Source organism: Anolis sagrei, chromosome 2, assembly GCF_037176765.1.
Source record: "Anolis sagrei isolate rAnoSag1 chromosome 2, rAnoSag1.mat, whole genome shotgun sequence".
NCBI classification, from domain to species: Eukaryota; Metazoa; Chordata; class Lepidosauria; order Squamata; family Dactyloidae; genus Anolis; species Anolis sagrei.
In genome coordinates this window covers 283581920-283606981 of record NC_090022.1, presented here as the reverse complement: position 1 = coordinate 283606981, position 25062 = coordinate 283581920, and the positions used below count along the sequence as shown (strand labels likewise).

General features: G+C 40.2%; 1 protein-coding gene across 7 annotated transcripts in view; it reads left to right on the top strand.

Annotated features, from left to right (window-relative positions):
- Positions 1-25062, top strand: part of WDR7 (WD repeat domain 7) — a 231527-nt gene that overhangs the window by 161799 nt on the left and 44666 nt on the right. For all 7 annotated transcript variants that reach the window (XM_060761305.2, XM_060761309.2, XM_060761304.2 and 4 more), the window contains 3 exons: positions 3592-3709; positions 7483-7632; positions 9755-9837. In XM_060761305.2, the coding sequence (XP_060617288.2) occupies positions 3592-3709; positions 7483-7632; positions 9755-9837 (351 nt within the window). The remainder of the gene's footprint in view (positions 1-3591; positions 3710-7482; positions 7633-9754; positions 9838-25062) is intronic.

Sequence of the window (25062 nt, the reverse complement as noted above, 5' to 3'; positions counted from 1 at the left end):
TGTAAAGAAGTTATAGGAAAGCTACCCTTGTGCTTGGTTTGTATGGTCTCCCAACAGGAAAGACTCTTACTACTGCTAGACTTGGCCCTTTAACGCCAGAAAGTGAATCCACAACGTTCTACCTGCAAAGCATATGTTATGCCACTGAGATGTAGTTCCAGAATTCATATTATATTAATGCTGCAATAATTTTTAATATTAATACCAACAGCAAGTTAGCAGGAATGATTTCTTCCATTACAGCATTATGTGTGAAGTAGAGAGCATTGTTGGCCCTTTACAGTGTTAATTATGTGGCAGAATAAAATTCCTCAATAAAATTACAACTATAGGGACCAGCTTGGCATCTGCCTTTATTTTGGTGTGTAGCCAAGGTGCAGTGTGCCTGTTCCTTCATGCACGGATCTTGTTCTGACAGACCAGCTGGCCCAGCTACAGGAGGGGGTTAATCTCTGGCCACATACTAACACTACAGAGTGTCATTAATGAATTAACAAGGAGCCTGTTGCTTTTTAGAACAATCCATGCCTTGCCCAACGGAAGGAGGTAGAAAGAACAAATACAGAACTATCATAAAAGAGAAATTCTTCAAACTATGACTTACGTTAGCAATGCTTTCTATGTCACATTGTAAAAGTAGTCAACACACAAACCATTACAAGTTTATCATTCTGGGAGTGCAAGAGATTTCAGTAGAGCAGGGCTCAGGATTCCAAAGTTGGGAAGTTTCTCTACAATAAAGATTTGTGGGTTATACTGCAGCTGTTGCATTTTCTTTGCTCTGTATGCTTGTAGGCAATGTCCAAGATTGGTCCATACAACTTCAAAATGTAATTGCTGAATCCATAAAGCTTAAAGGGATTGATCTTTAGGTGCACATTTTATTGGTAGTGCTGAACCCTCACTTGTTTGAGATTATTTCATCTTCTTTGAGTTGGTATCCTGTTTATTTACAAGATTATATTTATTTATTTATTTATTTCATACACTTGTACCCCACCCTTCTCAACCCCGAGGGGGGACTCAGGGTGGCGTCACAGCAAGCACCATTCGGTGCCATCGCAGTCATAAAAACATTCAACAAATTCATTAAAACAACAATAAATAAACAGTTAAAACCAAAGTCCGGGTCAGTTCATTGTCACTTCAAATTGCTTGTTTTCTTCTCACTTGCCGCTATTCAACCATCAAACGCTTGGTCCCACAACCAATTCTTGAGTTTCCTTCTAAAGGACAGGAGGGAGGTGGCCAATCTGATGTCCCTGGGGAGGGAATTCCACAGGCGGGGGGCCACTGCTGATAAGGCCCTGTCCCGTGTCCCCACCAATTGCATTTGTGATGGTGGTGGGATTGAGAGCAAGGCCTCTCCAGATAATCTTAAACTTTGTGATGGTTCGTAACAGGAGATATGTTCAGACAGGTAGTCTGGGCCAGAACCGTTTAGGGTTTTAAAGGTTAAAACCAGCACTTTGAATTGTGCTCAGTAGCAGATCGGCAGCAAGTAGATCTGGCATAACAGAGGAGTTGTATGCTTCCTGTACGCCGCTCCAGTGGGCAACCTGGCTACTGACCATGGGACTAATTGAAACTTCCGGGCAGTCTTCAAAGGCAGCCCCATGTAGAGCGTGTTGTGGTAGTCTATTCGGGATGTAACAAGAGCATGGACTACCATGGATAAGTAAAACTTCCCAAGGTACGGGTGCAGCTGGCGCACAAGTTTTAATTGTGCAAAAGCTCCCCTAGCCACCGCTGAGACCTGGGGTTCCAGGCTCAACGATGAATCTAGGATCACTCCCAAGCTGCGAACCTGTGTCTTCAGGGGGAGTGTATGTATTTTATCCTGTATAATTTCTGCAATGTAAATTGCCTGGAGCATCTCGGATGGAGGGCGATTAATAAGTAATTAAAGATGATGATAATGATGATGATGATAATAATATTATATATAAAACATATAATCCATGTTTTAATCTTCTTCTTTTTTAAATATAAGTTTATGGTTGTTAAACCTACCTCTTAAGCCAAACAGTGCCCTGTTGGATGATTTCCAAAAATGGTGGAGAACAGGACACTGGAAATTGGCAACCTCAATGGTCTCCTGGTTGCATGGTGTACTGAAACAAAAGAGGAACCCTGAGGGGGTTTCTCCAGGTGCCTGTCTCAATGCACCCCACAACTAGGTGAGCACTGCAGTCATAATTTCCTAGCATCCCGATTTGCAGCAACTTAGAAGCCCATAGCTTTAGAGATCAGTTTTGTGAATGATGACCTTGGCCTAAATAACTACAATGAGGCTCCATCCCCATAGCTATGATATGTCTGTCAGCTTAGGATCTCAACAGTCCTTTTCTTCTAAAATCAAGTGGTGTTTAAAAACACACAAGCACAATTTGTGAATTAATGTACTTCAGAGCCTCAGTAGCAGCCGTGCTTTCCACTCATCAAATGGGTACTTTCACATCTACCTGCTGCGATCCCCAGCCGTAACCCTACAGTACCATTCCTGAGAATCAGAATGGTGAAGGATATGTGAGAAATCAATGATGGAGAAAGGTAGCTAAAATATCACCCCCAATCAGACTCCACAGCTAAGCCATATTTTTCCCATCATGATAAGGCCTTGGGTTTACTTACACTCTTTCTTCCATTCCATTCTTTCTTATAATCCTTCCAATGGTCCTTTTGTAAGGTCTATTCCCCCCTCCCCACCAAGATATTACTCAGTCGGTTAGTGTACCCATTCATGATGCGTTTAAAGACCTAGCAAAAAGTATACTGTGCCCTTTAGCTGACATTCTCATACATTCATTGGTGTTAACAAGGACCCCTTCATATCCGTTGATTCACAAATACTATTTGTTACTAGGAAATTGTATTTGAAGTTCTTTATATCCTGTTTTTTCATTACTGATTGTTTACTAGCTTATCATCATAGCAAATTGTGATCCATGTGCTTTCCAGTATATAAGACTAATTGGTAGAAGGAGCAAGCAGTTCTTCCATTTCAAAGAAAATTGCCTTGATATTGTAAGAAACTCCAGATATCAGAGTTGTGATTATGGCTGTTCCCATTTTAAAATCGCAATGGTTGAAAAGAAGATAACTTAACACAGGAAGCCTCTATGGAAATGAATCAGTTTTTCCCTGAATCAATCTGGAAAAAAATCTTCTTGGCTGATAGGAATAATAAATGTGTGCATACTATTTCTCAGAATTAATATGTTCAGGGTTTTGTTTTTTGTTTTTTTGTTTTTTTGATATCACATTGTATATTTGTGTTGGCCTGGGGTCTTGATATGTATTCAGTACTACAGCTAGATAATTTGTTAACAAGGCCTTTTTAACACTTTGGACAGATGCACATACTGTTTTCAATCTTCATGGTTAATTATTTGATTTTGTATTAGATGCTAGAACACCCTGACTCCTAATCACTGCTCATTGTTGGAAGTCCATTATATTCTAACTGTCTGAGTGCTCCCGTTGACCTTGAATTGACATTATAAGCTGTGTCTAATCTTTTCACTCTATATTTCTAATGCTTCTTTTCTTCCTTTTCCCCCCACTCCTCTTTGTCTGATCTCTGATTAGCATCACAATGGGGCTGCCTCTGAGTCCAGCAGCTGACTCCGCCCGCTCCGCACGACACGCTCTCTCACTCATTGCCACGGCCAGACCACCCGCCTTCATCACAACCATTGCCAAGGAGGTGAGCAGAAGAACTTCCCAGTCTCTCAGGGTCTTCTACTTCATTTTAACACTAGTTTTTATTCAGAGTAAATACCAAAGTCAAAGACAATATAACAAAGTAGATTTTCATGATATATATTACTTAAACTAAACAGCTATCTGACTAGCCACTAGGACATCTTACAAAACTAAATCCAAAATGAACGCACAAATGTACAACTATAGAAACTATTCTACAACATGTTAACCTAATACAAAACTACAGTATATCACATACTAAACACACAACTACAGAAAGTATTCTTCAAACCTCACACTCATTGCCTGTTGATTTTTATTCATTATTATCCTACTCCCTTTAGATAGCACTATATAACCACACTTCTCCTTTTAATAACTTCTCTAATTCATAATCACACCATTGAAATTTGCCCCAATCTTGTAAAAAGTGATAGGTTAAAAGGTAGGTAAAGGGTTTCCCCTGACATTAAGTCCAGTCGTGTCCAACTCTGGGGTGTGGTGCTCATCTCCATTTCTAAGCCAAAGAGCCAGCGTTGTCCATAAACACCTCCAAGGTCATTTGGCCAGCATGACTGCATGGAGTGCCGTTACCTTCCCACTGGAGCAGTACCTATTGATCTACTCACATAATTGCTAGGTTGGCAGAAGCTGGGGCTGACAGCGGAAGCTCATGCCACTCCCAGGATTCAAACCTGCAAATGAAATGTGCCTTGATCAAAATAGTCATGGTGTTTTACTTCAGCAAGGACACTTCTGTCATCATTTTGAAATTGATGTAGCTGTTTTTAAAATATCTGAGTTAATACTATTTTTTGTTTTTTCTTCCATGTGTATAAGAACACGTTTTAAATAAATACAGTGACTTTTTGTATTCTGCATGTGTACACACACATGTATGTATGCACACTATGATTATAATGCTTAGGATTACTGGAAAAGAGCACCCTAGTGAAGTTTTGGGTCAGCAGAGTTATTACAAAATTTAAATGTATAAATTAATTTGGCCTTTTTTAACTACCACCAGTGATTGATTGGTTGATATACAATGAAATATAAAATTAACCCTTGCGGGGGGGAGGGGGGAATCTCAACCGTTTAAAGAGATTATTGAAGTATTTCCAACTTAATGTTGTATTTTAGGAACGGACTGTGAATGAATTGATACACAGCGAATATACTGGAAAGGGTTAAATATTTAATTGGTCACAATTCATGATCATTCATATAATCTTTAATGATGAACAGATGTTCCCATTCTGTCCCTTTAGTGTTCTGTAGATTGGCTTTCCCCCATTCCAATCCACTTGCCTTCTGGTTAAACTTAGAGAATTTCTAAAACAAATTTTGAAATTTATGAATGCTCAGTCACTTTGCCAGTTTCCAGGTTGCAGTCCTTCCCCCAGGATAGCAATGATCCTCAGTGCATCAATCTGTTGTTTATATCACAGTGCGAAGAAGAAATCTTGATGTGATCCTACTGGGACTAAATTGATAAAAATGTGTTTGTTGTCATGTGTGTTGATAACCTATAAGGCACATATGTTAACTCAAGGCCCACAGGCTGAACCCAGTCTGCCATGTCATTTTATGTGGCCCTCCAGATGGTAGACTACAACTCCTGTATTTTTCCTCATTTGAAATGACTAAAGCTGGTGAGAGTTGTGATACAGTAACATCTGTATCACAACAAAGCCCTAAACAGTTTGGGACCATTCTACCTGCGTGACCGCATCTCCGTTTATGAATCCACGTGTTCACTTCGTTCATCCGGAGAGGCCCTGCTCGTGATTCCGCCTCCATCACAGGCGCGTTTGGTGGGGACGCGAGACAGGGCCTTTTCTGTGGTGGCCCCCCGACTCTGGAACACCCTCCCCAAAGATCTTAGACAGGCCCCTACATTGGCAGTCTTTAGAAAGAACTTGAAGACCTGGCTGTTCCGATGTGCCTTTCCAGAATAGGAAAACCCCAATACCAAGTCCCAGAAGCACTTTATTAGAACTAAGATTGCCGCACACTGCACACTGCACTTACACTATAATCCTTATATACCACCTGTCACATCAGCACTTTTAATTCTCTACCCATTACTCTGGCCCGGCCCAGTTTTATTGTGTTTTGGTGTATTGTTTATTGCTTGTTGTTTAATATTGCTTTAATTGTTTTTAATTTGCTTTGGGTTCTGTATTGTTATGTTGTGTTTTGAGGCCTTGGCCTTTGTAAGCCGCATCGAGTCCTTTGGGAGATGCTAGCGGGGTACAAATACAGTTAATAATAATAATAATAATCTGGAAGGCTGCAGTTTGTTCCATTTAGTCAGAATAGTGGGGTTTGAATTTAGATACAAAAATTGTGCATATGAAGTCTGGTTTTTAACGGTCCTTTAACCTTTCTCCAATCTCAGAGCCACAAGTGCTATTGGGTTACAACTCCCAATAACCCCAATCCGCATGGTGAATAGTCAGAAGTGATGGAAGTTGTCATTCAATAACATCTAAGGACCAAAACTGTATAAAAATAAAAGAACATCAACTATTGTGTACAAAATTTATAGTTTGCCCTCTCTATCCACGGATTCTCCATCCATGGATTCAACAGTCTTTGAAGGCAACCATGAGGTTGATGTGGCCCTCCATGAAAATTAGTTTGACACCCCTGCTGTAAGAGAAAGGGGATGTTCATATTGAAAACTGCAGCATACTCTGTTTTTGGGAAGATGGGAAAACGGTGGGAAACTAGCACCACTCAGCAAGCAAGAAATAGGATTTGGAGAAATACTACTTACAGACATTATTGAATTCACAATGTTTTTGACAAAGAAACTTCTTGTTACAAAGTCTTTTTTTATACCTGCCCAGATCTTCTTTTCCTCCTTGTCCTCTGTTTAGCTAGAAGATGTTTTTATAGCATTGGCACTGGAAAGATGATATCGTGCTGAAAAAACAGAAGTTTTAGTGTTGATTTGCAGCAGCATTTGTTATTAAACCATTCAATAAATCTTCAGCTAGGAAACTCTGCAACTTCTAGAACAGGCAAACTAAACAGCAGCTGCCTCCAGAGTTTGTCATTTAGCATGTGTGAATGCCAAAACAGAGAAAAGAGGAAAGCAGATAAGGCTACTCACCAGTGAACCCAACAAATTCAATGAGCATAGATCAGTACCTCTGGTCACGAAAATTGTATGCATAAGGAAAGTGGAGGCCTGTAAAATGCAACAAAACCTACTCCTGGATTAATTTTGGAAGAAACTTTCTAGGGGTTTCTTGAAGATTCCACACATTTTTCTTTATATAAGGAAGAACTTCCTGACTAAAAACTGTTCAGTAGTGGAACTCTGTGGCTGGGAGTCCGGTGGGAGCTCCTTCTTTGGAGGCTTTTAAACAGAGGTCGGATGGCCATCTTTCAGGGGTACTCTGATTATGCTTTTATTACATGGCAGGGGGTTATACTAAATGGTCCATTTGGTCTCTTCCAATTCTATTATTCTGTGATTCTATAAGCAAAGGCTTACCTGAATTATTTGTTTTATTTCACATAACCATGCTTTTAGTTTGAATAAAATGTTGGCTGAAACATCTTAACTAGCACTTCTTTGTGGTATAGAAAACTATCCCTATTTTTTACTATGTTATTTTGCCTTGGGTACCCAACTTTCTATTAAGTAATACCAGAAATGCATCTTGTTCGTTACCTGATATATACCTGTAATTTGTTGTGTGAAATGTGAATGGAAAAGAACTGTAATCATCTTTAATAAGTCTACTGTTTTTCTAGGTGCATAGACATACTGCTCTCCAGGCAAATACTCAGTCTCAACAGAATATTCATACATCTACCCTGGCTCGAGCAAAGGGAGAAATCCTGAGAGTTATTGAAATACTTGTTGAAAAAATGCCCTCAGATGTTGTGGATCTCCTTGTAGAGGTAAAGTAATAGTTTTTAGGGGGGGGGGAGAGGTTGTTTTTGGTTTTTTGTTGGGTTTTTTTGTCGTGTCAGGAGAGACTTGAGAATCTGCAAGTCACTTCTGGTATGAGAAAATTGGCCGTCTGCAAGGACGTTGCCCAGGGGATGCCCGGATGGGTAGAAGGAGCTCATCCGCCTCTCCCTGGATTTGAACCTGTGACCTGTCGGTCTTCAGTCCTGCCGGCACAGGGGTTTAACCCACTGTGCCACCGGGGGCTCCTAGTTATAGTTTACTACCCATGTATTTGTTTGTTTTTCAAATTTGGTGCAGTGATTATTCTAATTTCCTTTTGATTTTAAAAATACTTGCATTTACAAGTAATTCAGAATATGGGACAAATACGTTTTCCTCAGCCAGATGCTGATAATAGGAATTGCAATTTCTGCCAATCATTGCACACATCTTTAATATTATATGTACTATAGTCATGAATACATCGAGAAATGTTAGTTAAAAATCGACCCAAAAAACACAGGACTGACTTACCTACAAATCAGTCAATGTAAGTACTGCATCTTAACTCTTTTCCAAAAAAGGAACCATTCCCTTCTCTGAGTAGAATAGAGAGAGCTTAGTCCATCCTAGAAGAACTTAAGAGATTCACCGCCCCGTTCTTCTCCACTGCAGCATCATTTGTGCCCTTTTTAGGTGCATGGACAGGGAAATCCTCAGAGAGGCTTTGGCTCTTTCTCCTCTCCATGGAATTACTTATCCATGGGTCATATCAAAATTCATAGTTTTTACTCCCAGATCTACTCTAGACTTATGCATGAGGTAAATATATTCATGAGTATATAAAGTAATAATGTAGAAGATGAGATACTTTCATAAAAGGTTATTTTACATGAAGTTATAGTCTGGATCTTTGGCATGTAAAAGATCCCAGTATCCTTACCCAGCATCTGTATCCTTGGGAGAAAGTCCTGCCTGAATCACTAGGGATCCACTAACATGTAAACATTGCTGAACAAAAGGGAGCAGTAGTCTGACTCAGAACCATGGTTTCTTTAATCATAAAATATATTTTATATTGGCCACTGGTTGTGTAGGCTGAAAATTCTAGTAGTCCAAAAAGTAGCTTTCCCAATCTCTGGTATTTGATGAAGAAGAACAAGGTAAAATTGCAATAAAGAAATATGAGTATGCTTACATCAAAAAAGGTATACTGAAATGAGAAAGCATGAGAATTCAAGTGGGTAAGGATGTCCACTATAAGAAGAAGGGAACTGATTTGAAAATGGGGGAGATAACAAAATGTTTAAAAGGTAGGAATTTGACAATGACATACAGGACAGTTAATGAGCTGGAATCAAAGAAATGCTGTGTAATGAAGTGAACAGAATGGGGCAGGAATTGAACTTTTACACAAAGATGGTAGGAAGCTAACAGTATTTATTTCATGGCAATACGAATGCATCGGTGAGAAGACTTCGATCTCTTGAAGTAAAGAAAGTGTGTGGCTAACAATCAAAAGCATCATCAGAATAGATACTAAGCTAGAGATCATATAGGAAAGAGAGGTGTGGGCAACTATGGTGGCTATTTCACAGATTGATCAAATGCCAAAGGACAGTGCTATACCACCTGTTGTTCCATGAACCCCTACTAGTCCATATGACATTGGCCAGCAATCACTGGCAAATTTCCAAGAGTGAAACGATTATAGCAAACAGATTCAAATATGACCCCAGTCTCTGATAGTTTCCCTAATAACAGAACCACATGGCACATTTCTTTCCATTGGAATATCACTTCTTCTGAGGCAGAAGGCCTTCCCGTTCTATGAATGTGACAGAACAGGAAGCACTCGCCCCATTTACATTTAATGTCCTAATTTGTACCTGCAAAATTATGTTTCAATGGGATGCAGACATGGCAGTTATGATAACAAATCAGATGTAGTGTTTTAGAAATACTTTGAGTGCTTTGCGAAAGAGATGCTTTAGTAGTTCAGTCAGCAATGCCAGTGCTATTCATCAGCTTTTCCTTTCCTAGTTTTGTATTTTATAAGTCATGAAAACTAAGAATAAGGAAAGTGTATCAAAATTGTATGTAATTTCATTGTTCAATTTTTATGTGCAGGTTATGGATATCATCATGTACTGTCTTGAAGGTTCATTAGTCAAGAAAAAGGGACTTCAGGAGTGTTTTCCAGCCATCTGCAGGTAGGTTCACAATGTGAAAGTGTAGGTACAGGGATTGTTGATTTATAAATTTTGCAAATTGCTACTAATACTATCCCTACCTTTACTGTCATTTCTTGGTATTTGGATCAGTAAATATTGACTTGGGCAAGTCCTACCTTCCTCACCCTGACACTTTCCAGGTGATTTGGACTAGAGTGCCCAGGATCCCAAACTGTGTGATTCATAGTTAAACAATGGGAACTGTAGTCCAAAACATATACAAGGTATTGGGATAGGGAATTTTTCCCTCATTCAGTATCATAAAGAAATTAGTACATGTAGGGGTAAGGAGAATCTTCTTTGGATAAGAAATTTAGCTTGTAAAGGATTGGGAAAAGAGATTTAAAGTTTCACAAAACCATGTCCTTCCCTCCAGTTTTTCTGCTGCTCATCTTAGAAACAGTGGCTGTTATGCCCCACAGGTCACATAATCATAAATCCAGATCAGAGCGAGGACAGGAGTAACCAGTAACCTTTCGCTACACTATAATGTCTTCTGAGTTGTTGTTGATTTGTTCAGTCATTTCTGACTCTTCGTAACCTCATGGACCAGCCCTCAGCCAGAACTCCCTGTCAGCCATTGCCACCCCCAGCTTCTTCAAGGTCAAGCCAGTCACTTCAAGGATAACATCCATCCATCTTGCACTTGGTTGGCCCCTCTTTCCTTTTCTTTTAATTTTCCCCAGCATCATTTTCTTCTCCAAACTTTCCTGTCTTCTGAGTAGGAAATATTTAAGTGAATTTCTGCCAGCTTCTGTCAGCTTCTGTCACCATAAGTTCACACCAGACATTGGAAGGTACTTTTGGCTCAGTACTAGCCCTTAGGGTTCCCAAGTAAGACCACATGAAAACCATACAGGAAAAGAGTTATATGACAAAACACATAAGAATGAAACATTTTTTTTTTCAAATAGCTTTCACACTGGTCTTCGGAAGAACATGAAGCCAAAGTATTGTCAAATCAGAATTGGGGTTGGGGAACAATATTAGCACCTTTTACTTGGTTACATTAAGAACATGAGGTGTACACTGTTTAATAGAATCATAGAATCGTAGAGTTGAAAGAGACCAAATGGGTGATGTAGTTCAACCCCCTGCTAAGCAGGAAAAGCACAATCAAAGTTCTCCTGACAGATGGCGATCCAGCCTCTGCTTAAAATCTTCCAAGGAAAGAGCTTCCATCACTCTCCAAGGCAGAAACTTCCCTTCTAATTTGGTGTTATCTGCAAACTTGATAAGCACGCCCTCTAAACCTTCATTCAAGTCATTAATAATGATGTTGAGCAGAACTGAGCCCAGGACAGAACTCTGCGGCACTCCAGTGGTAACTTTTTTTCCAGGATGAAGTGGAACCAACCATTGGTGAGCATCCTTTGAGTTTTGTCGCTTAACCAATTACAGATCCACCTAATAGTTGCATAGCTCACATTTCACTAGTTTGTTTGCAAGAAGGTCATGGGGGACTTTGTCAAAGGCCTTACTGAAATCAAGATATGCTGCATCCACAGCATTCCCTGCATCTACAAAGCTTGTAACACTTATTCCAAAAGGAAAAAAAGTGAATCATTCTTTTTATTACAATTTTGCTAGAAAAATAAGGCATAGGAAAAAATAATTAGGAGGGTTCCTTTCTCCTTGGATTTTTTTTCTTTTTTGTTTTTCTAGGATTTCACCTTTCTAGAAGAGAGACTTAACATTTTCTAAGCAGAGCTTCCTCCTTCTTCCAGAAGATGTATCTGTTGTAGGCATACTTTTATTACTACCTCCAATAAAATTGAAACATTTAGCTAGCATGACCAACTCTTTAAATATCCATGTATGAGCTTTGGGAGTCCTCAGCCCATAGATGTTTCCAGGGCACATATATACTGTGTTTAAATATGTAGATATGTTATCTTAAGCTTTTCACACTTGCTGCAGGGAATTATGGTATAACAAATCCCCTCCCCCCAAGAGCTGCACCTTCTGCAGAAAAGTGTGAAGCTAATGTTGTTGTTGTTGTTGTTGTTATATTTATATTTATTTATATCCCTCTTTATCTCCCCTGAAGGGGACTCAAAGTGGCTTAACATAAAAACGTTAGCACAGAATTTAAAATATACAAATATTAAAACAGAATTAAATATCAACAATATTAAAAGATTCACAGTTAAAACCATTCAAACATAAATTATGCATATTCAAAGCTACTCCAGTTAAGACAACACTTTACTGCTCTCACTAACTATAGAATATGATAACTTACACCATTGTTGATAACTTTATTTTAGCAAACTGTTCAAGTCAGAAAGGCATTGAAATTCTTATAGGGTATGCTACTGAAAATCACCTTTTCCTCACATGTACTTGAAATGCAAAGGCAAGGACAAGTTCGTGTTAATGTAAGAAAGCTCTCTTATCATGGAAGCCTGTTTAATAAAAGTCCATTGCCTTTTAAATGGTGTAAAATAGCACACACTATATCTTACTGTACGTTATTATAACTGCCATAAAAATGATACAGCATTCTCTTAATGACAGGATGCATTCACTTTCCAACTCAGCGGGGAAAAAATTATATGATCTTATTTTGTAACTTTGGAGAGAATCCAAGTGGAAACACTTGGCATAATCCTCTCACTCAATCTTCTAACATCTTAATGATCTCCTTGCTATATTGACTAAATATATGATTGCATACCTGTTGTGCTCAAGTGGTGGAAAGATATATCAAGTATCTCCAGTATGAAATAAGCAGGTTTGGGACAAGTTTTGTGAGTGCTTTGGGACAATCCTACCATTAGAGAAACTAGTGTGGCAAACTCAGAAAGATGACTTAGGAAGTTATTAATTGTTTGATGTTGTACTGTATTTTTGCTACCTGTAATTGCGCAAATACTTGTGAATTTCTTTGACTTGAATGCTAGACATCTTGGCTTGACAAGCAAGCATTTTTATGCTGCTGTGCAACTGTCTTGGGTCTGCAGAGATACCATCTTCATAGAGCCTCTGTAGATGTAGCTTGGTTTCTGCACTGAATCTCTCTTGGCACCATTGAGAGGAGGCAATTCCATTTATGTATTGATCAGTACTTTGCCCTCTGATACACACTACCTTATTGGTCATACCAAATAACTCACCTGCTATATGTTGGATAAAAATTAGAAACCTCACCTGGGGGCTCTCTATATTATTCTCTTTAACATTTACATACAGCAAGACCCCTGTATCTATGGGACAGGTATCCATGGTTTCATTTATCCACCTCCAACAAAATACGTCCTCTCTAGCCACTTTCTTCATCTTTTAGTGCAATTCTATAGCATTCTTAGGCCAGAGGCCCTTCATTTCAATATAATAATAATAATAATAATAATAATAATAATAATAATAATAATACAACAACAACAACAACAACAACAACTTCATTTTTATACCCCACCTCCATCTCCCCGAAGAGACTTGGGGCGGCTTACAAGCCCAATAACAGAGTTAAAATGTAACACATTAAAAAGCATAATATCAATAAAAACAACATAACAATATATAAAACAAGCATATAGTATAATTTAAGTCTCGTTATGGGTGGGCACAACAATTTAGAGGATAGGGCTAGTGAGTAAAGTGCATAGGTCATATAGCAGCAGTAAGAATAAGAACAATATAAAAAGAGTAATTATAACTTTGGATACTACAATAGTAAAGTGCGAGGACAAGATTTTGGGTCCTAGCTGGTTCAATATTTTCATGTATCCATGTGAATTCCAAGAACATTTCCTCGATGGATACAGGGATTGTAGGGTTCAAATCATTCATGTAGAAATCCCAGTTTTCCAACTTCTTGGCATTTTATATTTATTACTATGGTTATTAGATATGCATCTGGATCACAGAAGATAGTTACTGCAGCTCACATCCTCTCTGCAGTCTGGATGCCCAAGGTAGCAACACTGTGTGGGTATGGACCTCCCCATCTGCTATCTTCAACTGCATGCTGCATACAACTGTCTAGATATGTATGGTGTTTTAATAGGAATTATTTCTTCTGATATTTTGAGTAACCTTGTATTCTTTTGTAGGTGCCCATTAAAATTCCAGACAGAAATCCTACAAACAATAAAATAGTAGTAGTAATTGTGTTAGGCATAGGGTAATGTAGTTTTTGACATTTTGAAAATGTTAAGGATAGTAGGGCTTTCTCTATATCTTAAGACTGACATAGGCCTAATTGAGCAAGATGCTCTTGCCTTTAAAACATGAGTATCACTGAACTGCAGAATTTTATGGTGCTTTGGATTAAGATTCAGTGGGTATATTCCATTGGGAACTTTGGCTGCTAAAGACTGCTTGTGTGAATGAATCTTTGGAATACGAACCTTAAAGGGGAATCTTTATATTCTTGTACTTATCACAGTCTCTTCATTTTGGTGGTTCTTTCATAAGGAAGGTTCCCAGTAGATTATGTGCATTCCCAGGTGAACTTTGCTGAGCTCATATTCAGAATGAAAAATGCCTTTGCTTCTAGTTTTGATGTGTAAAAAAGTAATTAGGCTAGTTGTCAGCTATCTTATATTGTACGTTTTTGTTACTTCAAGGATCTCTGTCATTAATTCCAGAGCTCTGTGGCTTGTGTTTTGAATCTTCTCCTTTTGTGGGAAATATTCAAAGGTGTAATTTATTTTTTAATTGGCTATCAAATATTTCAGAATATGTCAAGTAAACTGACAGGTATGAGTGTCAGATGTCTGTGATATGCCATGATAACATGCAATTACTGGACAATGTGAGATCAAACATGTTGTCAAAGCTGTTATGAAAGAGCATGGGCTGCCACAAGGAGAATATAACATTAAAATCAGTCTTGATTTTGATGGAGCAAGAATAAGTAGTGACTGTACATGACTTTAATTGATGGAGAACAACAACAATAATAACAAAAACAAGAATACAGTTCAAAAAAAAACCCAAAATGAAACATAATACATAAATAACAATCTCAAAAATGTAACAGAAAAAAAAAACACAATACAAAAACTAGGCAAAAATAAAAAAAATACATAAATGGCAATATCAAAACCTCACAGGCGAACATAACAAAAACACAATAGAAAGTAAAGCAAATTAAACGTTTTTGCTGGATTTCAACATATTGTCCACAAAGGCAAAACCAGTTCAAGTCAGTTTGTAATAGGTTTCCACATTTTATTTTATCGTGTCATCAGCAACCATTGTATTACAATTCTAACAGAGCAAAACAAACACAGAGATTAAAAAGAAAAAGAAAAAGAAAAAAACCCACACAGATTTTGTAAATTTGGTATTTGGTTAAATGTCCTTTGACCAGTATCTGGCCACTTGGAGTGCCTCTGGGGTTGCCGCAAGAAGGTCCTCCATTGTGCATGTGGCAGGGCTCAGGGTGCATTGCAGCAGGTGGTCAGTGGTTTGTTCTTCTCCGCACTCACATGCCGAGGATTCCACCCTGTAGCCCCATTTCTTAAGATTGGCTCTGCATCTCGTGGTGCCAGAGCGCAATCTGTTCAGCGCCTTCCAAGTCGCCCAGTCTTCTGAGTGCCCAGGGGGGAGTCTCTCATCTGGTATCACCCATGAATTGAGGTGCTGGGTTTGGGCCTGCCACTTTTGGACTCTCGCTTGCTGGGGTGTTCCAGCGAGTGTCTCTGTAGTTCTAAGAAAACTATGTCTTGATTTAAGTCGTTGACGTGCTGGCTGATACCCAAACAGGGGATGAGCTGGAGATGTCTCTGCCTTGGTCCTTTCGCTATTGGCTGCTACTTCCCGGCGGATGTCAGGTGGTGCAATACCGGCTAAGCAGTGTAATTTCTCCAGTGGTGTGGGTCGCAGACACCCCGTGATAATGCGGCATGTCTCATTAAGAGCCACATCCACTGTTTTAGTGTGATGAGATGTGTTCCACACTGGGCATGCATACTCAGCAGCAGAGTAGCATAGCGCAAGGGCAGATGTCTTCACTGTGTCTGGTTGTGATCCCCAGGTTGTGCCAGTCAGCTTTCGTATGATGTTGTTTCTCGCGCCCACTTTTTGTTTGATGTTCAGGCAGTGCTTCTTGTAGGTCAGAGCACGGTCCAAAGTGACTCCCAGGTATTTGGGTGCGCTGCAATGCTCCAGTGGGATTCCTTCCCAGGTAATCCTCAGAGCTCGGGATGCTTGTCTGTTCTTAAGGTGAAAGGCGCATGTCTGTGTTTTAGATGGATTAGGGATCAGATGGTTTTCCCTGTAATAGGCAGTAAGAGCACCTAGAGCTTCGGAGAGCTTCTGTTCTACCATCTCAAAGCTCCCTGCTTGAGCAGTAATGGCACGATCGTCAGCATAGATGAAACTGTCTGTCCCTTCTGGCAGTGGCTGGTCATTTGTGTAGATGTTGAACATGGATGGAGCAAGCACGCTCCCCTGAGGCAGGCCGTTCTTCTGTTTCCGCCATCTGCTTCTCTGGCCCTGGAACTCAACAAAAAAGCTCCTGTTCTGTAGCAGGTTTCCTATGAGGCAGGTGAGGTGGTAGTCCTTTGTGATATTATACATTTTTCTCAGGAGGAGGCGGTGGTTCACAGTATCATAGGCTGCTGACAAGTCTATGAAGACAGCTCCTGTGATCTGCTGCCTTTCAAAGCCATCTTCTATGTGCTGGGTCAGGTTCAGCACTTGCGATGTGCAGCTTTTGCCTTTTCTGAAGCCAGCTTGCTGTGGGATCAGACAGGGGTCTATATTTTCCATAATTCTATGCAAAATAAGTCTCTCCAGAACTTTGTAGAGGTGGCACAACAGGGAGATTGGTCTGTAGCTTTTTGGGTCATTACGGTCTTTGCCTGGCTTCAAGATGGCGATGACTCTTGCTTTCCTCCAGATTTTGGGGATCTGACAGGATGCAGTGCAGTTGTTCATCAGCTCCAGCAGCCAGCGCCTTGCTTTTGGACCAAAGTTCTTGATTTGTTCCATCCGTAGATCATCCAAGCCAGCTGCTTTGCCATTCTTACATTTGTTGAGAGCCATGTCCAATTCAGTAGATGTAAAGGGTTCATGGAGGTTGTTGTTCTCAATCTCTGGTTGTCTGGCTATTGGTTTCTTTCCTACTTTGGTGGCAAGGTTGGGTTTCCCATTCTTCAAGAGTTGGTGTGCTATCTGATCTGCCTTTATGTTGGCATGGGTATTAGTTTGTGAGGGATCGTTGCTCAGCCGTCTCAGCAGCCTCCACGCCTTCTGGCTGCTCCTGCCCATGTCGACCTCTGTGATCAACTTGATCCACTGTTCTTTCTTGGCTTCAGAGATGGAGGACACAATGCTCTGCGCTGCCTGAAGAGTCTGCTCACTGAATGGGTCTTCGTTGTGGAGCCTGTAATAGTTTTCCAACAAGGCAGCTGTTTCAGGAGTAATGCCCTGGAGGTAGTGGGTTCTGCAGCCTCTCGGTATAGAGGCCCGTGAGCAGGTTTTCACTATTTCAATAAAATGTTCGTATTCCTCAGGGACTGGCGCGACCGATGTGATCATGTCGTCTAACATGTCTGAGAATTTAGTCCAATCTGCCTTTCTGAAGTTGTATCTTCGTTTAAATCGAACTTCCTGAGGCCTTATTGTTGGGAACAGTTGGCATATTATTGGTCGGTGCTGTGTGTTTGGGATTGGTGGTCCCACTGATTTGGTGCATTGCTGTACGATGCTGTCGCTCACAAATAAGAGGTCTGGGTTATAACCTCGGTGCCATCTCCCGCTGTTGTAGGATGGTGGGAGCTTGCTATCATGGATGAGTGATAGTTTGTGCAGTTCAGACCAGGACAGGACAGCCTCTCCATTTCTGTCCTCTTGGGCATAGCCCCATACATGGCTATGGCTGTTGAAGTCACCAATTACTACCGCCCTTTGGTGCCTGTCAAAGTTCTCGGGGGAGGAGAAGCAGAAATCTTCATTTGGGGGCTTGTACACAGAGGTGATGGTGATGTTATTAAGCTCTACTGTTATAACCTCGATAATGTTTTCTTCAGTGTTGTGGGCACTGCTGAGTTGGAGGCCTGGTTTGACAAAGACAGCACTTCCATACTGCGCATGTGGTCTTTCCGCTACTAGGATCATTCCTGGAACTTTGGGTCGTTTCTGTCGTTCATCCCTGTGTGTTTCTTGGACACACAGCACGTCACATTTCTTATCTCGGCACAGTTCATAGAGCAGTTGTTCTTTGGCAGCTGACATGCCTTCGATGTTGATTGCGATTATTGTCATGGTTGGTCCTGAAAAGGACCGTTGGTTGTTTTGCTTCCTTGTTTGCATGCTTCAAGTCGTCTCCGGTTGCTTCTGGGTTGAGAGAATCGGCCGTCTACGAAGACGTTGCCCAGGGGACGCCCGGATGTCTTGCAATCCTGCGAGGAGGCTTCTCTCATGTCCCCCAGGTTTCCACAGCCACCTACGGACGCACCACCAATACACTACACTTGGAGGCCATCATCCTCAAGCTACAAGGGATCGCCTAATTAGGTATTGGTGTAGTTATAAAACCATAATCACGGTAAAAAAATTATATAAATAAACCATTTTGAATGCCTGCTTCCACACCCATCTTTTTAATTTTTTCCTAAAGGAAGGTAGGGAGGGAGCCTGTCTAATTTCTTACATGAAGTCTATAAATTGAACACAAAGTCTAAATTCTTTAGGGAAGGCATCACCCAGAAGGCCCTTTCCCTCATCCACAACAACTGTGCTTGCGAGGGTGGTGGGATCGTGAGAAGGGCTTCCCTGGAGGACCTTAGGGTCTGAGCAGGTTCATAGGGGCAGATGCGGTCATGCCAATAGGCTGGACCAGAACCGTAAAGGGCTATTTAGGTGATGACCTGCACTTTGAATTGGGCCCAGAAACTCACAAGCAGCCAGTGGAGCTGTTTTAACAGGAGAGTAGTGTGCTCCCTGTAGTCAGCTCCCATTAGAAACCTGGCAGCTACTGTCTGCACTAATTGCAGTTTCCAAACTGTCTGCAAAGGTAGATTTACATAGATTGCATTGCAGTAATCCATCCAAGATTGAATTAAGGCTTGGACCACCATGGCCAGATCAGTCTTTTGGAGGTATGGGCACAGCTGGTGGACAAGTTTTAATTGGATGAAAGCCCTCCCTGCCACTGCCGATACCTGAGCTTCAAGAGTCAGCAGTGAGTCCAGGAGGACCCCCAAACTTCAGACTTGTGTCCTCAGGGGGGAGTGTAACCCTGTCAAGCACAGAGAGCCACCCTATACTCCGAACAGTCCCACAGCTGATCAAGAGAACTTCTGACTTGTCAGGTTTGAGTTTCAGTCTGTTAACCCTCATCCAGCCCATCACAGCTGCCAGACACTGGTTCTGGACCTGAACTGCTTCCTTGGCATTCGGTGGAAAAAAGTAATAGAGCTGTGTATTATCTTCATACAGATGGCACCTAACTCCAAAACTCAGGATCACCTCACCCAGCAATTTCATATTGATGTTGAAAAGCATGGAGGATAGACTAGAGCCTTGCCGGACCTCACATGTTAAAGGCCAGGGGTCTGAGCAAGCATCCCCCAGCACCACTTTCTGGATCCGGCCCTCCAGGAATGAGTGAAGCTACTGCAGAGAAGTGCTCCCAAGTCCCATCCTGCCATACTTTCAAGCAAAACTATGAAGCAAAGATTTGGAACTTGCATGCTAGAATTACTTTGTAAATCTTATATAATGGAGGATATAGATCTATCTTCCACTTTATACATGTGTTCATTGCTCAAAGTTTTCAGATCAACTCTTCCAGAGTGGGCCATAGCCTTTAGATTTCTAATAGTCAATAACAACAATAGCCAGATAGCTCAGGGGAACCAATGAGGAGAATGTACATTCACCAACCATCATCTCCCTCCCCTCCTGTGGAGACCTCTTTATGACCTCTGTTTGGAGCTCCAGTTTACCAAGCTGATGAGAAGAGGGACTTCTCAGTGAGGTTCTCTATCTGTCTTAAGTTGTGCAGTGATTACTACACTACTTTACTTCTACACTTTACTCTTAGCAACAGTGATAGTAGCAAAAGGCTACTTCTCAAGGGAGCACAGAAGTGTGAGCCTAAGTGTGCACTTATGGTCACACTTGGGCTTTAAGAGAGCATGGAGGGAATGTAAATGCTTAGAAATAGAATCTGTTGTATTCAGACTGTAAATGAGGTTTTTCTGTTTTCATTTTCATTTATTTGTAAATATAAAGAACACCATAAAAAACATAAAATTATTTGACACAAATCTGAGATAGAATATCTGTTAAACAACTATCTTGACACCAAGGAAACGAGCCCATACATTCTAGCATAATGGTAGCATAATCTTGCATTTAAAAAAGCAACCATACTTTACCTTTCTCTGTTTGAATTTAATTTATATGATATTCTGTTTTCAACAGTTTTGTGGCATAGCAATATTAAAACTACCAGTTCATGGATTTTGGGGAGTATTTCTGTATTGGGAGGTAAAATTTCCAGCAATATTAGACAATTGCCAGGTTCCTGGGAGTTAAAAATAGCCATGAGAACCTTTGCTATTCTAACTAAATAAAGGATGCATCTATACTGTAGAATTGATCCATTTTGACACCACTTTAACTGTCATGGCTCAGTGTTGTAGAATTGAGGGATTTGTAATGTGGAGAGAAACCAGCACAGTTGCAGAAAAGGTTAAAGACCTTATAAAGGTACAACTCCCATGTTTCCACAGCATCGAGCCATAGCAATTAAAGTGGTGTCAAACTGCATTAATTTGACAGCATAGATGAATCCTAAAATAATTCTGCATTTTCCTAGATTCTTCTAAAACCTTTTATCTCTGTTAAATATAAAATTGTCGTTATTCTCAGTTTCACTTACACAAACACACATGTGTGTTGATATATGATACACACACACGCACACTGTTGCAAAGCAACACCAGTAATAATTTATCTGCTTAGAAATTACTGTAAATGGCTACAGGATTAAAAACCATGATTCACATATTTTAACATTATTTTTCCTTATATCAGTAGTTGTTAAACTACAGGAAATCACATTTCCAAATCTCAAATGTAAAAGAAGCCCTCAAATCTCTTTCTCCTTTTTAATAAGAAATAATTTTGAGTTGATTTTTGCTTCCAAAAGGTTTGGGAGACATCATCTTGTGGGTTTTCCACCACCAATTTTTTCATTAGAAAAGTCATGTTATTTTAATTGAGTTCTGTGTAGTAACTCCATGATCTGTTTCCCAGAGGAATAGATATGATTTCTTTCTGGGTTGGGCTTGGAGGTATTACATACAGTAGTTCACCTCTCACCTGTGTGGTTGATTCCAGAAAGCAGTGCCAGGGGATTATAGTTCTGCTCCATTGTAGTTCAGCAGTGGGTCACCATGCGCACGTAATGATTGAACTACAGAGTTAGTGCTTTTGAAGCAGAGGCAGATGTGAGCAATGCCATCGTCTTCGTTGCATATACAATTATTCATTTATCTATCACATTTTTTGGTTTGTTTGTTACTTCAGATCATTTGCTAGCATCATAGAATCATGCATTGGCCATGGTAGTCCACACTCTGGTTACATCCTGTATAGACTACTACAACACACTCTACTTGGGGTTGCCTTTAAAACAGTTTGGAAGCTTCAAATGGTCCAGCGTGCAGCAACCAGGTTACTAACTGGAGCAGGGCTCAGGGAGCACACAACTCTGTTGTGCCAACTCTACTGGCTGCCAATTTGCTACTGGGCACAATTAAAAGTGCTGGTTTTAGCCTATAAAGCCCTTTTAAATGTTTCTGACCCAGCTTACCTGTCCGAACATATCTCTCCCTATGACCCATCTAGGAATTTAAGATCATCTGGGGAGGCCCTGCTCTCGATTCAGCCTTCTTCGCAGGCACATTTGGTGGTTACGAGGGACAGGGCCTTCTCAGTGGTAGCCCCTCATCTGTAGAACTCCCACCATAGGGATATTAGATTGCCCCCCTCCCTCCTGACCTTCCAAAAATAAGTAAAAACCTGGCTCTTTGAAGAAGCCTTTGTAAATGCAGTGCAATAGACAAACACAGAATTATGTAAGTTTGAAACATAGAACAGTTTAAACGATGCTATTGGAAAGTGAGATTCACAGGAAAACATAGATTAACGGTTTTTATTGTATTGATTTTATAATGATGTTTTAAATGTTTTAATTGTATATTGTGGATTGTTATGGCATCAAATGCTGCCAGTTTGTAAGCTGCGTTGAATCTCCTTTGGGCTTGAGAAAGGCAAGATAGAAATATAATACATACATACATACATACATACATACATACATACAATCAGAACAACGTAATTACTCGTATTTACTCAAGTCTAATGCACCATTGAATCTAACGTGCACCTCATTTTCCAAAACCCTGAAACCAAAAGAGGATTTGCTGGCAAATGTAATGTGCAGTGGCAAATGTGCAGTCTTTGTCATTTGGCCAAAAAAGGTATCCATTGAAGTTGCTGTTTGCTTAGGATTCCTTTTTTAAAAATGAAAGTGTTTGGACACCAAAGCTTCCAGAAATGGAAAGGAAAACCTTGGGATGCATCTGTGCTGTAGAATGAATGCATTTTAACTGCCTTGTTTCAATGCTAAGGAATCATATGGGCAGTAGTTTGACAAGGCCTTGAGCCTTCGCTGCCAAAGAATGCTGATGCCTCTACAAATCCCAGGATTGCACAGCATTGAGCCATGGCCATTAAATTAGATATAATGTCCCTCAAGGAGGAGTTCCAGGTGCAGCTCCTGAAGCAGCGTCCCTTTTGATTTTGGCTCAGTACTAAGATTACTGTGCCCTAAGTTTTGAGAAGTCATTTAGCTAAAAAAGGTAAGCATTAGATTTGAGTAAATACAGTAAATATAGCTACAACATCACATATTAAAACATAGTTAAAATACAACCATAATATATATATATTAAAACATGTACATATGATTTTAAAAACCCAAGTTAAAACTGACTTGATAGACCTGCCGGAAGAGATATGTCTTATGTCTTAAATTCTGACAGTTCGTTTAGCTTCAGAGCTCTTCTGGCAGATCATTCCACAGTTTTCTTGGGGCAGATGATGAAAAGGTCCTCTGGTTGATAGTTGCCTCACGGGCCATCAAGTCCATCTCCCCATTCAAGGTAGGATCTCCAGCTACAGCATCCCTAGCAAATAGCTGCCCAACCTCTTTTTTGAAGCTGTCCTAAAAAAAGACCTCTCTCCCTCTCTAGTCAGTTACTTCCTTTGCTGAAGTACTCTTCCTGTCAAGAAATTCTTTCTAATGTTCAGTTTAAATCTACCCTGCTGTAACTTAAAACCATTAGATCTTGATCTACCCTGTGGGGCAGCAGAGAACAAACCTGTCTCTCTGTGGTAGCTCTTGAGGTATTTCAAGAGAGCAGTCATGTCATGTGTAGACTTCTCTTCGCCGAGCTGAATCAACCCAGCTCCTTCAGCTTTTCCTCATATGCTTTGTTCTTCATACTTAACCCCTTTGTTGCCCTTCTCTGAACCTACTTGAACTTGAATCCCTCTTACAATGAGGCATCCAGAACTGAACACAGTACTTCAAATGAGGCCAGATCAGTGCAGAATATAGCAGGACTGTTACTTTCCTCAGCTTGGAAACTGCTTCTACTAATACAGGTTTATTTGCTTCAGGTTTATTTCACTTTCTTTATGTCCACATTTCTAAAATATCCATTTGTCACATTATTTTGTAGGCTAGTTATTTTTGTCATCTTTCAAATCAAAGAAAACAGTTCTTCTCTCACCAGGGTAGAATAAAATCTGTCAATCACCTCTGAAGTGCATTCTGCTACAAAACAGATTTCTGCAACATCCAATATATTTCTATCTGACTATATACATTCTTGCATGGATGATTTTGGTAGCTATTTGCTGAGTTTTCCGTTCAGTGAGTACAGTTAATGTTTGAGCTGGTTTTGATTTTTAAAAAAATGCCAGTTATTTTGTCAGTGCCTAGTTAGGCTTGGCCTTTTACAGTATAATTATGTATCATGATAGTCAGGCGAATGAGCAAAAAAAAAACCCCGAAACAAAACAAAAACCTGAACTTAAACTTAACAGTCGATTCCTGATGTAAAATAAAATAAATTCTGTTATTATTTCCCAATGAGTTGTTGTTGTTGTTTATTTGTTCAGTTGCTTCCAACTCTTTGTGACCTCATGTACCAGCCCACGCCAGATCTCCATGTTGGCCATGACCACCAATAGCTCGTTCAAAGTCAAGTTAGTCACTTCAAGGATACCATCCATCCATCTTGCCCTTGGTTGGCCCCTCTTCCTTTTTCCTTCCATTTTCCCCAGCATCATTGTCTTCTCATTATGTTGCCAAAATACTTCATCTTTGCCTCTAATAGCCTTCCCTCCAGTGAGCAGTCGGGCTTTATTTCCTGGAGTATGGACTGGTTGGATCTTCTCGTTGTCCAAAACACTCTCAGAATTTTCCTCCAGCACTACAGTTCAAAAGCGTCTATCTTCCTTCGCTCAGCCTTCCTTATGGCCCCAAGGAATACGCTCTGTTATATTCTATGTATTCGAATAATGTGATTTTAAAAAATGTTTTAAGGTTTGATACGTTTTTAATTATTGTTTTAATATATATCTATGTTTTACATGGCATCGAATTGTTGCCTATATATATGTAAGATGCCTTGAGTCCCCTACAGGGTTGAGAAAGGCAGGGTATAAATACGGTAAATAAATAAATAAATAATATTTGTATTGTTGAAGGCTTTCATGGCTGGGATCACTGGGTTGTTGTAGGTTTTTCCGGGCTATAAAAATTGCCTCCAAAACATGGCCATATCAAGGTGGTCAGTTGAAAAGATTCACACTTAGCCCAACTTACAAAAGCCTTTTGTCTCACCCTGGTCTTTCCACAGATATATAAACCCCTTTTTTCCCAGCTCCAGCAGACCTCACCTCTGAGGAAGCTTGCCATAGATGCAGGCGAAACGTCAGGAGAAATGCCTCTAGAACATGGCCATATAGCCCGAAAAAACCCACAAGAACTGCATGGCCATATAGCCCAGAAAAACCTACAACAACCTAAATAATATTTGCTAAGCTAAATTTGTTTCATGGTTGCACATCCTGTCTGATGTAGAGCAAGCCATAGCTCCTCATGTCATTGTTCTTTTGAGAAACATTTTAATTACTTTTTTCTGTACAAACAGAAAA